This window comes from Cynocephalus volans, chromosome 3 (genome assembly GCF_027409185.1).
Source record: "Cynocephalus volans isolate mCynVol1 chromosome 3, mCynVol1.pri, whole genome shotgun sequence".
Classification (NCBI taxonomy): domain Eukaryota; kingdom Metazoa; phylum Chordata; class Mammalia; order Dermoptera; family Cynocephalidae; genus Cynocephalus; species Cynocephalus volans.
Window position 1 is genome coordinate 96,509,449 of NC_084462.1, and position 15,546 is coordinate 96,524,994.

General features: G+C 37.6%; 1 protein-coding gene and 1 non-coding gene across 2 annotated transcripts in view; one reads left to right on the forward strand and one right to left on the reverse strand.

The window, feature by feature from the left end:
• KNL1 (kinetochore scaffold 1) overlaps positions 1 to 5,218 on the reverse strand; it is a 44,505-nt gene extending 39,287 nt beyond the window's left edge. Inside the window, exons 1-4 of the mRNA XM_063091529.1 lie at positions 5,184 to 5,218; positions 4,222 to 4,261; positions 3,215 to 3,274; positions 429 to 490 (exon numbers count right to left, since the gene is read on the reverse strand). Of these exons, the coding sequence (XP_062947599.1) occupies positions 429 to 490; positions 3,215 to 3,274; positions 4,222 to 4,261; positions 5,184 to 5,218 (197 nt within the window). The remainder of the gene's footprint in view (positions 1 to 428; positions 491 to 3,214; positions 3,275 to 4,221; positions 4,262 to 5,183) is intronic.
• Positions 5,219 to 13,804: 8,586 nt separating this feature from the next.
• Positions 13,805 to 13,886, forward strand: TRNAS-GCU (transfer RNA serine (anticodon GCU)). The gene has a single exon. It is a non-coding gene; the product is annotated as a tRNA-Ser (tRNA).
• Positions 13,887 to 15,546: the final 1,660 nt, after the last annotated feature.

The following is a 15,546-nucleotide window of genomic DNA, read 5'->3' on the forward strand; positions in this document are numbered from 1 at the left end:
CAATCCCTGTTTTCACCACCTACCAACATCTCCTCTAAGGAAAAGAAGAAAAGAGGGTCCCAATAGCCCCATAACTGAAATCCTGGGCAACTACAAACTTATCCTAATGCAAAATCATATTTTACATGGGAATTGAGGAATTGGAGTTCTTTAATCTTTCTGATTCTAAATATTTGTTAAGGTAAAGAATTGGGGGGAAGGAAGAGAACAAAGGAGAAATGGGAAACAATACAGATGAAAGCCCAGGACTTTGCTAGGAAAATTTCTGGATATGAAACAATAAAGCCTCATCCTAAAATGCTTAAATTCAGGGTTAAATTTATCTAGGAGCTCCCCTCACAAAAGGCCAAGTTAGTACAAACGTACTTGGTTTGACACACAAAAAAGCATTACCTGTAACATTTTAATTGCTTTTCCTTTCAACTTACTTTATAGTATCTGCAAAGCTGACTCGACGAGAGTTTTTCTTATTTCTCAAAGCATTGGATTCCTAAGGGCAGAGAATACATGGTATGATTCTTAGTATATGTGCTGCCGAAGTGAGCACATGGTATGATTCTTAATGACACTACTGAGTTAGGTCCCTGGAGTACTATAGACAGAAACCAAGTCTTCTTCTGAATTAATTCTTCACATGTTGTAGTTTGTGTCAGAATTTCCTTCTTTTTTAAGGCCATATAATATTTCATTGTGTATATATGCCACATTTTGTTTATCCATTCCTTGATGGATACTGGGTTGCTTCTACCTTTTGGCTACTGTGAATAATGCTGCTAGGAACATGGGTGTAAAAATAACTCTTTGAGAACTTGCTTTCAGTTCTTTTGGGTATAAACCCAGAAGTGGAATTTTTGGATCATATGGTATTTCTACTTTTAATTTTTTTGAGAAATTGCCATATTGTTATCCAAAGCAGCTGTACCATTTTACATTCCCATCTACAGTGCACAAGGGTTCCAATTCTTCATCCTTGCCATACTTATTATTTTTGGTTTTTGGAGAGCAATCCTAATGTGTGCAAGGTGGTTTTGATTTGCATTTCCCTAATGATCAGTGATACTAAGCATCTTTTCATTATAATATACTATTTTTATTTTCCTTCCCCACCTTCCTCCTTAATAAGAGCAAATATTTGTACTCAAACTGATACCAAACACACACACACAAAACACAGAAGACAGAGAAATAAACAAAATTCACAGAGAATTTTATTGTGAATACCTGAGCATAAACCTTATTATAATACAGAATAAAGAATGTATTTTATATCAAGCAGTCTATGTGGTTAAGGCCCTAGCAAACACTGCAGGTAGCCTTGAGCTTAATATAACAATGATAATATGGATACGGTAAATACTAGTACTAACACAGACTTATATATTTCTTATTAAAAAAAGAAAAACTGAAATTTGTGTGGTAAACTGGAAAGAGCACTGAGCTAGAAAAAATAGAAGACAACCATTCCAATTTAAGGTCTGTCACTAACTAGTTGTGTGGGCTCAGAAAAAACATTTAACCTCTTTGGACCTCATATTTCTCATCTATAAAAAGATGGAACTAGATTCAGGATTACTGGTGAGATCCTCGCTATGTTTTGAATGTTTGTCTTCTCCAAAGTTCATGTTGGAAGTTACTCCCCAATATGGTATTTGAAAGGGGGTCCTTTAAGAGGTGACTGGACCATGAGGACTATGCCTTCATGAATGGATTAATTCATTCACAGATTAATGAGTTAATGGTTTAATGGGTTATCAGGAACTAGACTGGGGGCTTTACGAGGAGAGGAAGAAGGCATGTAGAAATGTATATCTTGCTCAGCCTCTTCTCATGTGATACCTTGCGTCCCTATGGGACTTTGCAGAGAGTCCCCACCAGGAAGAAGACCCTCATCCCCTGGACTTTGGACTTCCCAGTCTCCAAAACTGTAAGAAATAAATTCTTTCTTTATAAATTACCCAGTTGCAGGTGTTCTGTTATAAGCTACAGAAAACGAACTAGTACAGTTTTGTTGGTTTTAAAGCTCTATAAGAGTATGAATTTGTCATTTACTCATTCAACACTCAATTAAAAAAAACAAACAAACACATACACACAAACATGCACACACCAGATCCTGCACTGGGTGATGGAAAAATAGTGGTAAAGGAAACAGATATAGTCCCTATCCTACTGAGGTTAATGGTGAGACAGACATTAAGACAAAAAGTCACACAAATATGAAATTTAAAGTGTAAAGAGTGGTATAAAGGAAAACTACATATGAGATGTAATTTAGTTTGACAACCAGGGAAGATTTCTTTGAGGAAGTACATTTAAGTTGAGACCTGAAGGATTAGTTAGAAGTTAGCCAAATGAAGCACTGAGTAAGGGAGAGTTGAGTCTAGGCAGAATGTGTGCACAAGCCCTGAAGCTGGAAAAAGTTTTAAGCATTAGAGATACAGGGAGGTTAGAGAGGCCAAAGTAGTGAACACTCAGAATCATATAGTCTCTAATACCATATGCATTTCATCAATCAACAAAATGTATTGAAAGCCAACTATGTACCAGAAATAATAAATACAGAAAACACATGATAAACTTTCTGCCCTCAGGGAGTTCTCAGTTCAGAATGAACAGAAGTGAACAATTATAATAGAAAGTGTTAAGGATGTTTCTGAGAGAAGTGATACCAAAGCTAAGTCTTGAAGGACAAATAGGAATTAACCAAATAAAGAAGAGGGCTACAGGTTTATCAGAAAGCAAGTATGATAAAAATTAAAAATTAATTGTAGAATCTGGATGATGAATATATGAGCATTCACTGTAAAATTTTTTCTACTTTTTGGTATGTTTGAAAAAAAAATGTAATACAATGTTGGGAGAAAAAATAATGAAGGACTAGCCATCTAGAGGGAAGGAATAACATATATAAATACTTGCAGGCTCGACAACTCATGTCTTATTTTGGGAATAGTAAGCAATTCTGAATAGCGTGATACCTGTGTGAGAGTGACAAGAAAGAAGGCTGGAAAACTAAATATGGGTTAAAAAAATCATAAATGCCAGCATTTTCAAGCATTGGGATTTTAACATGAAGGCCATGGGATGTCTACTTGTATACATTCAATTGGGAATCATTTATAATGTTCTCTCTTCTCATAACTAATAAAGTTCCTGACTATTAAAAACATCACTGAAAATAGTCATCTATAAAGCATTTGTGCTATAGACTTACCTGAACTGTTTCATTCCCACCTCTGAGGTCCTGTAGAGGACTCCTTGGGGGTTTCAAAATCTAGAGGTAATAATTAGAATTATTTTTAAAACTTTGACAGATCTATTAATAATGTTTATTTCAAGTCATATCATGAGTAGAAAGCTAAAATTTCCATAAAAACCTCTGAAACTCCTCAAATTCATACCGCTGAGTGCTTACCATGTGGGCAATTTAAATATCTAGCATCTATTCCCCCCTGTCCACCTTCCCAATTATTTTGCCCAGTCTCATCCCATGTGCTTTGGGTAAAGCTCCACACCAACTCTAGGATACAATATATAGGCTTGTTTAGAACAATCTGATATTCTCTGGTCAACCATGATTGGTTCAGGAATGAGGACTTGACCCCTATCAGAGTAACTGAGCCAACATGTTTCAATTTTGAGTCTTTTGTTTTTTTATCTTGAGGAAACAGACAACATTCTTCACATAGGACTTCAACCTAAAAGTAGGGAGACTAGATGTAATGCAGTAATCATAGGGAGAGAGTCTGTCTGCTAATGGAGATTACCCAGAGGAGGCAGTCAGAGCAGAAAAAGAGAAAGGAAATCCTAGTACTGATGATATTGTTGGAACCCCTGGTCAGTAAGTTGTACCTAAAACTATCCCTAACTTTGGATTTTTCAGTTTCATAACCAAATACATTTGTGCTTAACTCAGTTTGGGCTGGATTTTTGTCTACTGTAAGAGCTTCTGTACACCAGGTTAAATATATTTTTTAAATAGCTTTATCGAAGTATAATTTACATGGCATAAAATTTATAACATTACCATAAAGTTAATAAAATATTAATTTTAGTATATTTGCAGAATTATGTAACCAGGTAAAATATTTGAGTCTTTATCCAGAGAGCAATAGGAATCCAGTGGCGGTGGGATGGTCAAACCACAGTCAAAATCACTGTGATATATAGTTATCACTCAATTAAAGGTAACAATTATTAATTTAAGTAAGTTTTTCTTACTGAGGAATGCCGTCTTCTAACAGGTCTCTCTATATTGTCACTGAAAGAGGAAAAATAAAAATTTATGTACACTTTGGTAAAAGTCTGAATTTCCAAAAACCATCATCACAGCACCCCCTTACATGCTTTTACACTAGCCATCACTTTCACTTAGCACTCTAGCCAGTAAAATTTATGTTACAAGACTTTAAATTCAATATTTAGGAATTTAGTGTTTTAAAATACATATTATGTACTACAAGACTATCTCTTGAATAAGAATCATTACAACATAATTTACCATATTTACACAGGCACAATTGTAAGATAAATGGGATATAAATGAAGAGATTCTAGCTCTGGTTTTAGTACTGTATGACTTTTTAGGCCATGTTTTGAAAATTCAAATGCCCATGAGGCCAAACAGATAATTTGTTAGATGTAAGAAAAATAAGTAGTGTTTAGACTATAATGACCTGGGGAACTCCTGCCTGGTCTAAAGGCCACAGCCATCACTCTGCTCTGGTTGGTTGTTGCCAAGCAAGAATATGAGCTCAGTGTTGCCACAGTTGATTTTTCAAGAGAAGCTGAAAATCCTATTGTACAAAATCTTAAGATTTTTAAATTTTGGCAACGAATTCAAAAAATTAAAAAACATATGTAGGCTGAAAAAAGTATATCTGTAGGCTGCAAACAGTTTGTGATGCCAATTTTACACAAATCATTTTTTCTTCCTGGGCTTCAATTTTTTAATTCTTAAGTTGAAGAGATGGGAAGTGGTGTCTAAAGTCCCTCTCAGTTTTGACTTTAGATGAGTTTATACAAAGATATGGCAAGCGAGGGCTATGACTTTGTAACATTTACTTCTTTTCCCTGGAACACAATGGGATAAGATTTCAGAAGTTATGGATAGGTCTTACTAGTTGGAAAAGAATCTTTCTCTGATAGAGTACAACATTTTTAGCTGCACTGAATGAACTTACTTTTCTTCATTAGCCTCTGAAGACATCCCATCCATATTTGAAGAAAACTTTTTTCTGTAACAAATACACCATATTAGGAAAGATGAGAAAGAAGGAAGATAAATTACAATCTATGAAGAGATTAAGAGCAGAATTGTGACTTTAGGGTTACTTTCAGAGTGAAGACCAAAAACAGGAAGGAAAAAACTACATTATGAGGCCATAAACCATGAAACATTTTAAGGAGTTTAAACTACTCTGTTAAATTAATACTTTTGAAAATTTCTCATATTCAAGGTAAAATCAGTGACTAATTCTGATCAGGATGATATGGACTTTACTGGTTCAAATAAAAATTTGGCCTACTTACAAGAGCTTATGGGTTATATAGTAATTTAATCCCCAAATGGTAGTCAATCAGATATCTAAGTACAGTGGATTTGCATTACATGCATGTTTATATTAGGAAAATTCAACTATAAGTACTCAGCAAAAAAAAAAAAAAAGATAAGAAAATAACATTTAAAATAGTACAGCTAATTATGCTTAAAATTGCATTCAATGAGTATTTGCCCTGGAAAGATGAAGTAGGAGGCAGATGGTCTCAGTTCCTACCTACACATACAGTATTAGATTTTCACTTTATACATTTAGAACCTCATCTTTGGGTAAGAAAAATGCCATTACAGATTTCAAAAAAGAGAATAACTAAAAATTCTGACTCAACTGTATTAACATTTCCACCATAATACTAAATTAATACCATATACATAAACTGTTGTAATCAATGTTCTTACTTTTAGCAATAAGGAAACAGTTATCTCTAAAAGATAGCTTATGTTATGTGCTTTCATCATACATAAAAGCCAAATTAGAGAACAATACTTCATAATGAAACTAAACTTCAAAATGAAATAAAAGTCTGTTTATTTTTTAGTGTCACTGAAATCAATTAGCTGTCAGTATAGATAGGATGATGGGCAACATCTGGGATTTTATGTCTAATCCTCTCCTTTTGTTTTCCATCACTTTCTCAGTATACTTTTCCATTCTTCTGGTTTCACTTACCTCCTGTTCACAAATAACACTCTTAAAATAATATTTTTAATTTTTAAAAAATTTTAGCTTTTATGTACACAGTATAAGGAGTCGATTATATAGGACTGGTTGGATCGCTGTATTTTTATTTATTTATTTATTTATTTTTTGTCGTTTTCGTGACCGGCACTCAGCCTGTGAGTGCACAGGCCATTCCTATATAGGATCCGAACCCGCGGCGGGAGCGTTGCCGCGCTCCCAGCGCCGTACTCTCCCGAGTGCACCACAGGCTCGGCCCCTAGATCGCTGTATTTTTAGATTAGTAGCTCCCTGCACTCCAATTTCCTCCTTCCCAAAGGCAACCATTTTTACGTTTAGCTGATTATTTTATTAATCTAGATAATTTATTGCTACTTTCTGATTTTTCTAGGTTTAGGCATTAAACTGTCTTCTCACCATGGAAGTGAAATTTAAGCTCCCTTTCCTACAAGCACCTCCATCACACTCACACACACACACACGCACACACACACAGGTAAATACAGTATAAGAAAGGAAAGATTATATGCCAATTTTACTACCATAAATATAAAAATCCTAAATAAAATGTTAGCAAAAAGAATCTAGCAATTTGTAAAAATGATAATATATCACGGTCATGTTATATTTTGCCCCCACTATTGTGCAGAATTGTGCAGAAACGCACAATTGGTTTTGATGCCAGAGGAACGGTCTGGGGGAGTCCGATAGCATGCCTCAACTCAACCCATCCTCTTACCAGATTCTTAACTCTGACACAGGATAAAATTCAAGAGCAGAGTCACAGTAGAAGATGAAAACAGGTTTAATGTAACTGATAAGAAATACAGACCTCACCGAAAAAGGACAGCCTAGCACCAGACACTGGGGAGGGCCCACACCAAGTTTAATACAGAAGTAAAAAATACACACTTAAAGTTTAGTAGAGTGCAGGCTGGCTCAAGAGAGTGAGCAGCTACCTGTTAAAAGTAAACTTAACACAAAAGTAAAGCATATCATACACACCTCAGCTGCCAAAGCACCTGATGGTCCCAGGAAAGTGAGCAACAACACTGCCTTTTGCCGGGATTTGGCTTTTATAGTTTCACTATCTAATGAATATTCAATTAAGGGGGTGGGTCCCTGTTATGTAACATAGTCTCCCACATACTCAGTTGGTCTCCTTTTGGATTATGTTCATTGGTCAAATTCTATCACATGTACCAGATAAACTCAAGCACATTCTGCCCTGGGCTCTCCCAAGCCGGGAGGTGGGGCCCCCCCGAGGGCCTAGGTAGGCCATGCCCTGATACCTGCAACCAGCCCAGCATTGACCACGGAGCTGCTGCAGGAAGCACCTAGGCTCCCAAGCTGGGGCAGTGGGCGAGCAAGGGCTTCAGCCACATCCCTCTGACATCTGCACCCAGCTCAGCAATCACCAGCCACTGCTGGAAGCCTCCTGATTTCTCATGCAGGAATGACGGGGTTGCCGCAGGCCTCAACCTTGCCCCTCCTCCTTCCTTCTTCTCCCACCCTATTACCTTCCCCTTCCTCTCCCCCTCCCCCAACTGCACCACAACATCATAGAATATAAAAAAGTAATATTAATAAATAAATAAACTTAAAAAAAAGAATATTCTGTGCTGCTTAGCACCTTTAGTCATTCAAAGATAAACTCCCTTCCACTGAGCATGCTTGGCTACCAAGGTTATATAACCCTCCTCTATTGAGCATGCCCAGCCACTGGATTTGCATAAACCAGCCACACGGTCTCAATCTCCTCATTTTAGTGCTGAAAATAGGTCTAACTAGCAACAGTAACTTTCCTCTGGGTGGGGGGGGGGCCCTAAGACTTTGGGGAATGGCTTAAAACTCAGAGGTGTGTCCTGAAACCCAAACCCAGAACTGAGCACCTCCTATCTCAGCTTAATATTACAAAATCAACCTTGCAATTTACCATATTAACATATTAAAGGTAAAAATCATATGATCATATCAACGGATGAGAAAAAAAAAAGTGATGAATTCAACGTTCTTTCCTGTTTTTGTTTTTGTTTTTAAACTTGGCAAACTAGGAATAGAAGATAAATTAACAGTCTCTATTTAGAAAACCAGTAGCATTCAGATCCCCATATCAGCCAGCTGCAAAAAACGAAAACAAAAACCAACAGCAAAAATCAACTTAAAGTTTAAATTTTGAAAACTTTCTAAGATCAAACAAGTATGACAGCTATTTACATTTCTATTTGATCCATCATCAAGTCTTAATAGTTTTATTTCCAATAATATATCTCCAATCCATTCATTTATACCTTCAGTGCCAACCCATAATTCAAGCTATCATCTCTCACATAGAATACTGCTATATCCACCTCACTGGTATCCCTGCTTTCACTCTTATCCCAGTACAATCCTTTCTTCACATAGCAGCCTGTTATCTTCTTAAAACATATATCACATTAAAGGCATTTCCCACTTAAAATCTTTCTATGGTTTCTCATTTTACTGAGAATAAACTCTTCACCAGGACCCACAGAGCTCTACAAGATCTGGTTCCTGCTTGCCTCTCAGACTTCTTCTCATACTACTGTCTTCCTCACTGACTATGCTAGCTATACTAGCTTTTCTATTTCTGTGCACACAGAGCTTTGTCCTTAATCAATGAATTTATATTGGCTATTCTCTCTTGGCAAGAAGGATAAGAAAATCACTCTTTGTAGCACTGTGTATGTCTTCTTTGTACCATTATCACAACTGTAATTTTTAAATTTGCTATGTAAATTAATTTATTCCTTTTATCTCCCTAAACTACCTTTGCCGCAACAGTAAATTCTATGAGTATAGGGCTGCTGTCTCTTGTGTTTACTGTTATAGACTAGCAGTGCTTTGTAAATAGTAGGAGCTCCATAAATATTTGCTGGATCCAATTTCACACCAACATTTATTCTGATTTTTTTGTCATCCAGAGTGTACATTCTTTTTTTACCCGGCTTTGGAATAATCTCACACATTGTGAGCTATTATTCTGGAAAAAAGAACTATTTGGTTATACAGGAATAGTATAAGCTATAGTATCAATTGATTTTCTAGGCTTCATCATAGGAGCAAACGGTATGTTTACAGTAGGAATAGATGTGGACACCCGAGCATACTTTACATCTGCCACTATAATTACTACTATTCCTACAGGGTTTAAAGTATTTAGCTGACTAGCAACAAACACTACATGGAGGTAACATTAAATGATCTCTAGCTATATTATGAGCTTTATGTTTTATTTATTTATTTTTTCGGTTGAAGATTTCAATTGGCTTTACTGAGATTCTAGAATTGAGCAACATGTTATTCCATAAAATAGAATAAGTGTTCCCTGCTTTATCTTTTTAATTATAGATGGAGGCCTAACAGGAACTATATTAGCTCACTCATCACTAGACATTGTTCTTCAGGACACATGTTGTAGCACATTTCCACTATATCCTATCAATAGAAGCAGTTTTCACCATCATAGGAGAAGTTGTTCACTGATTCCCATTATTCTCAGGTTACACACTAGATTTAACTTGAGCCAAAATTCACTTCAGAATCATAGAAGTTACCTTCTTTCCACAATATTTCCTTGGTTTATCAGGAATACCACAACGACACTGTGACTACCCTGATGAATACAAAACATTAAATATACCAATTAAGAAACAATTATTTAAATCTTTATGATTACTAACTGTGGGGAAAATAGGATAATTTAGTCAGGCTCCCTCGACATTTCTTTGTAAACAAGTTGTGTGGGTGGAGTTGGTGCGCATGTGCACCCATGTATCTTTCTACTTACTGCTATTGTATGTTCTTCAGTTAATTAGCAGAGCTGGCTGGCAGAGCTCGCGTCTAAAATTAGAGCATGTTTATTCTGCTGGCAGCTGCTCAGTTTGTCTTTGGACTTGCCATAGCAGTTGAGTTTCTGAGCTTCTCCTTTGTACTGCCTAGCTCCTAGACGTGTGTGTGCTGAATAAAGACTATTCGTTCTTCAGCCAAGGCGCCAATGACCGTTTGTCCGGTTACCTAGTTCATAGACTTGCCTGTGAAGGGCTAGTGAATGGGCTTGAGGGGTCTGTGAGCACCAGACCCTAGCCCTAGTTCTACACTAACTTACATATCTTTTCTCCTTTGGGAATATTTTCAAATTTAATGCACATATTCAAAATTCACAAATAAAAATATCAAATACTATCAACTCAAGATCACCTAACTATCTTTGAATGGTTTGAAATAGTCATTGAGAATCATTCCTGTCCAATCTGCAGACCAGTTGGCATGTAATTACTGATGAGATTCAAAGCTTACTGAGGTCTCCCTTTTTAAATATTCTATTTATTACATAACTGTAATAAGCCCTACCATTATCAGAAATTGGAGACCTCAGACTCTCATGTTAAGCTTCATTTGTAAAATGCTGTTATGGCTGAACTCTTGATTACTGCCACATTGATTGATTATTGATTGGTTCCAAAACTACACCTGGCACCCAGGGGTGCTGCAGCATACTCACAGAGGTGTCCTGGGATATTTTAAATTTTTGAGCGACTCACAGCAATTCTCAACATTTACCAGGCACTTATGAACTACTAGCTCAAAATAGTATCCATTCACATTACATTAGTTTTAATAACATATCATTGTGAAGCTAGATTTTTAGCAGTTGCTGTGACACAAAGGAAGTACATTTTATTGAAGTGATACAGGAAATGAGTGGTAATGTACAATGTGATTCCAAGCTTTGAGAAGTTGTGCAGTGTCCAACAGCATTAGAAGTGTGATCAGTGGGGCCGGCCGGCCCGTGGCTCACTCGGTAGAGTGCGGTGCTGATAACACCAAGGCCCCGGGTTCGGATCCCATACACGGATGGCCAGTTCGCTCACTGGCTGAGTGTGGTGCTGACAACACCAAGTCAAGGGTTAAGATCCCCTTACCGGTCATCTTTTAAAAAGAAAAAAAAAAAAAAAAGAAGTGTGATCAGTAATTGTGATTTAAAAATAAAATTAAAATATTACCTTTTCCTTCAATTTATGCATATTCTTTTTCAAATGGCTACTAAGTGATTAGGACATAAATACTTATTAAGTTGTTTGGACCTAACTACTTAATAAATGGAAATTTATTTTGGCCTAAGAGTGCCTTGAACCAAGAAAGTTTAGGAACCACTAGTCTAAATAATCTGGAGGTCTGCAACTACTGCTACTGGACCAAATCAGTCCTTGAGCTAAGAGCAGTTTTTACATTTTTAATGAGTTGTAGAAAACAAAGCAAACAGCAACAACAAAACAAACAAACAATACGTGACAGAGACCATGCCAGTCACCATGCAGCCTGCAAAGCCTGAAATATTTACTATCTGGCTCTTTGCCCACTCCTGTATTTAGACTACCAATATCTAGAGTTAATGTTAGCCACAGTATCCAATGATATACACCTATGATAATGACTCTAGCCCTGTGCTGTCGAATACAGTAGTTATTTACATTTAAATTAATTAAAATGAAATAAAATTTAAAATTCAGTTCTTTGGTCACTCTAACCACATTTCAAGAGTCATATGTGGCTGATGGATACTGTGCTGGACAATGCAAATATAAAACAATATAAATATAAAATATAAAATATAAAACAAAACTGTTATTACAGAAAGTTCTGTTGGACAATACTGTCTTATTACTAATATCTAGAGTCGGTATCATCTGTAGTCTCTTATTTAGCATCAAACACATCCTTAATACTACCATTCCAAATATTTTTACGCCGGGGCCGCCCTGTGGCTCACTTGGGAGAGTGTGGTAATGATAACAGCAAGGCTGCAGGGTTTGGATCCCTATATAGGGATGGCCAGTTAGCTCACTTTGGAGAGCGTGGTGCTAAAACCAACCAATCAAGGGTTAAGATCCCCTTACCGGTCATCTTTATAATAAAAAACAAAATTTTTTTTTTACTCAAATTACATGTATTTGTCGTCTTGTAAACATTTCCAGCCATTCAGACAGTCAAGAAGAATTATACTGCTTTGAACCTAACCTTTAATTACCAATACCTCACAATATATCAACTCTCCATCTCTGTAAATTATCCCTTCAAGTTCCACCTCAAATGCCACTCTCTCCAGGAAGTCTACTTTAGTCTCCATTACCAAAAGCATTAAATAAGCTCTTCTTTCTCTGTGCTCTCACACCACTTTAGAACGCAGTTTGTGTATATCCGTTATTTCCCTTTCTGGACTGTAAACCTCTCTAAACTCTGAATCATCCGCTTTTATCCCTAACACAAAAAATATCTGTGTAATTCGACTGATCCAATTCAACTGAAGTGAAAAATCTCAATCTTATTATCTAGAGTAAGCTTCTGCTTTGGTCTTCATCCATATCCTTTATCTCTTGTTAACGCCTAAAAAAACCTATCTGTAAAATTCCAATAGGCAATACTTTTTCCCTTTAAACTCTAGTATTTAAATAAATGGCAAGAAAGGGGGCTTTAACCCTGAGCTTTAATAACGGACTGAGGAAAATTTTTTAAAAATTAATTTGTGGCCTATTAATATTGACTTTATCTGTTAATGGTATTATATCTAAGGAAAATCGAAAATCTGTTAAGTGCTGCTAACACTCCGATCAGACACTGTAAATAAACCATGACGAGCCGAGAATTTTAAAAATCACTTACTGCTGTCACTTCATTTTATAGTCAAGAAAAGCTTAAGTCAACAAACAGCCGTGAGTTTTCCAGGGAAGAGAGGCAGGGGTGCGAAGAAGAGTCCGGGAGCTCTTACAGAAGGTGGCAGGGCGAGAAGGACGAGGACACCGAGAAAGCGACAGACAAGCAATCCTAGCCAGCCCGAGGGGAGGGGTCCAGGTGTGGATGGAGCAGTAGTAGGGAATGGGGAGGCGGCATAATGTGAGGATGAGGTGGGGAAAGAATGAGCCGAGCAGAGGCGGGGCAGAGGCGTCCGCTCCGGGCCCGGCTCTTCCGGAGACCGCCTGGCTGAGGTAGGCCCCCCGCCTCCCACCGCGAGAACTTCAGAGAGCTCAGGCAAGACCCAAAGTCCTCCCAGGAGTCCAGAACTAAAGGGTCATTCTCTTTACCCACGGCGGCCCACCTGCTTGACAAATTCTTCTCAGACTTGTCTGGGGTCCGCGCGCTCCTCAGAGAGGAAGCTCACTGCCGCCTCTAGACGTCATCTCACAACGCCCAGCCTGCCTCAGTGAAGTATTCAAATCTAACCGCCTAACTGACGCGCATGCGCAAAGCTGCTCTACTCGTCGGTTCCTCCCCTTACTGTCCAGACCAACCCCATTCCTTTAATTAAACTCTCTCAGCCTCTGTGTCAATTTTATTTCCTTCAAGTTTATCTCATTTTCTATCGACTTTCCTTTGACGTCTATAATGCAGACCCCCCCATGCATGGGAGCGGCCATTTTCTTTCGATTGCTTGCTATAGAAGTGATGGGTTCTTGGCTTCCGTACAAAATGGCGATTTCCATAACGTTGCGTCACATCCACCTATGATTACTCTCTATAGCCATCAGGAAGACGGTAGTCTCTGTGACGAGGTGGCCGAGTGGTTAAGGCGATGGACTGCTAATCCATTGTGCTCTGCACGCGTGGGTTCGAATCCCATCCTCGTCGGCAGTCTATTTTGCCTCAGATTTGAACCGATGTATGTAAATTTATTTGCAGACTGGAAACAGTTGAATATTCTGGTAATGATTTATTAGTCAATTTAATATGGCACCGTCAATTTCTGATTTGGAATATTTGAAATACTGCTACGGAGCGTTCTGACCTCATAGATAAAGAAAAGGGGAGAGGTAAAAACTTTTTCTGGGAATCAGAAAATTTACTAGATTTAATTTATTTCTTACGAAGTAAACAACTGCACAGAATTCCACGATTATTACCATCTCATGTGTTCCAATGCTGGTCCGCTCCAACTTAAAGTAATCTAGTTCCTAACTGAGGGGCTTCTAGTATTGTGGAATCTTACTCTAAGGTTTTTAATATCTGTCGTGATTACGAAATGTCAGGTTTCACTTAAAAAGCTACTGCGAGACAGTGTTCAGGATTCTCTTCCAGCTCTAGCAGGCGGCAGGTACTCAAGAAATGTAAACACCGGGACGAACTCTCTTGGATTTAACCAGAGGAGTAACAGGGAGCAGGAAAAGAACAGATTCCCCTCTTGAAATGTCATCAAGCAGATTCATTCAACTCACATTTAACAACGTTTATTTATCCGGTATGTAATATCTACAGGCACCACACGTTTTACATGAATTACATCACTTTAACTCACCATAATCCTGTGATCACGATAGATATTTTTATTACTCCATTTTACAGATAAGGACACTGAAAGATTAGCTTGCCCAAGGTTATTCAGCTTCTAAATTGCAGAAAGGGCAGTGTAACCCAAATCTGTCGGACTCTGGTGGCCCTTAACCACCATCCTGTACCGTGCTGGAGATTAATAAACAGCGCTCATCAATCTCTTGCAGTAATGGGTTATAGATTCTGTGCCCCACAAGGTGGCTGCAGCGCGCGCATGCTGCTCCAGAACCCAGCACCTGGCAGGTGCTTCAGCAAGGTTTGCCACACTGAGGGTGGAAGGCAGTAACCCCTTCTCTAAGGGCTCCACTGTTTCCTCCCTCTGAGATCCAAATCCCTTGGGAAAATTATTATTTTCTTGGGCTGAGGAGTTTGGGGCACCTTTCTTTAGCCTTGCTCTCCATTCCATTCACTGCCCTGCTGCTAGGAAGAGTTTCTACTTGGGTTCCACACAATTACCAAGGGTCCATGGATAAAATTCAGTGGGTTATTTGGTTGGGAAAAAAGAGTGCATCCTTATTTTTATAATCTCTCATTAAAGTACTTCTTTCAATATATCTAAACAACAAACTACAGTAGTGTTAACTTTACCTGTAACTTTGTGACCAATAGAAGTCACATATTTTTATATCACATTACCGTTATTGCTTCATGCTCCTTATTACTTCAAAATTATGGTAATTATTAGAACTGCCATTAGATCTTGTCATGTTATGCATTCATAAATTAGTACATACATTATTATGTTATATCACAAACTAAAAACAAAATTTAATAACTGTATTCCAATGTAATTGGTTGCCTTTGTATTCCCACATATTTTTATGCACTTAAAAACAATATTCTGAGAAGACATCCATAGGCTTCACCAGAATGACAAAGGGATTTGTGTCACAAAAAATTTAAGAGCCCCTGAGGACCTTTTTAAATTGCCCTGGAGAGACTGATCTTATCTTTCCTGAAC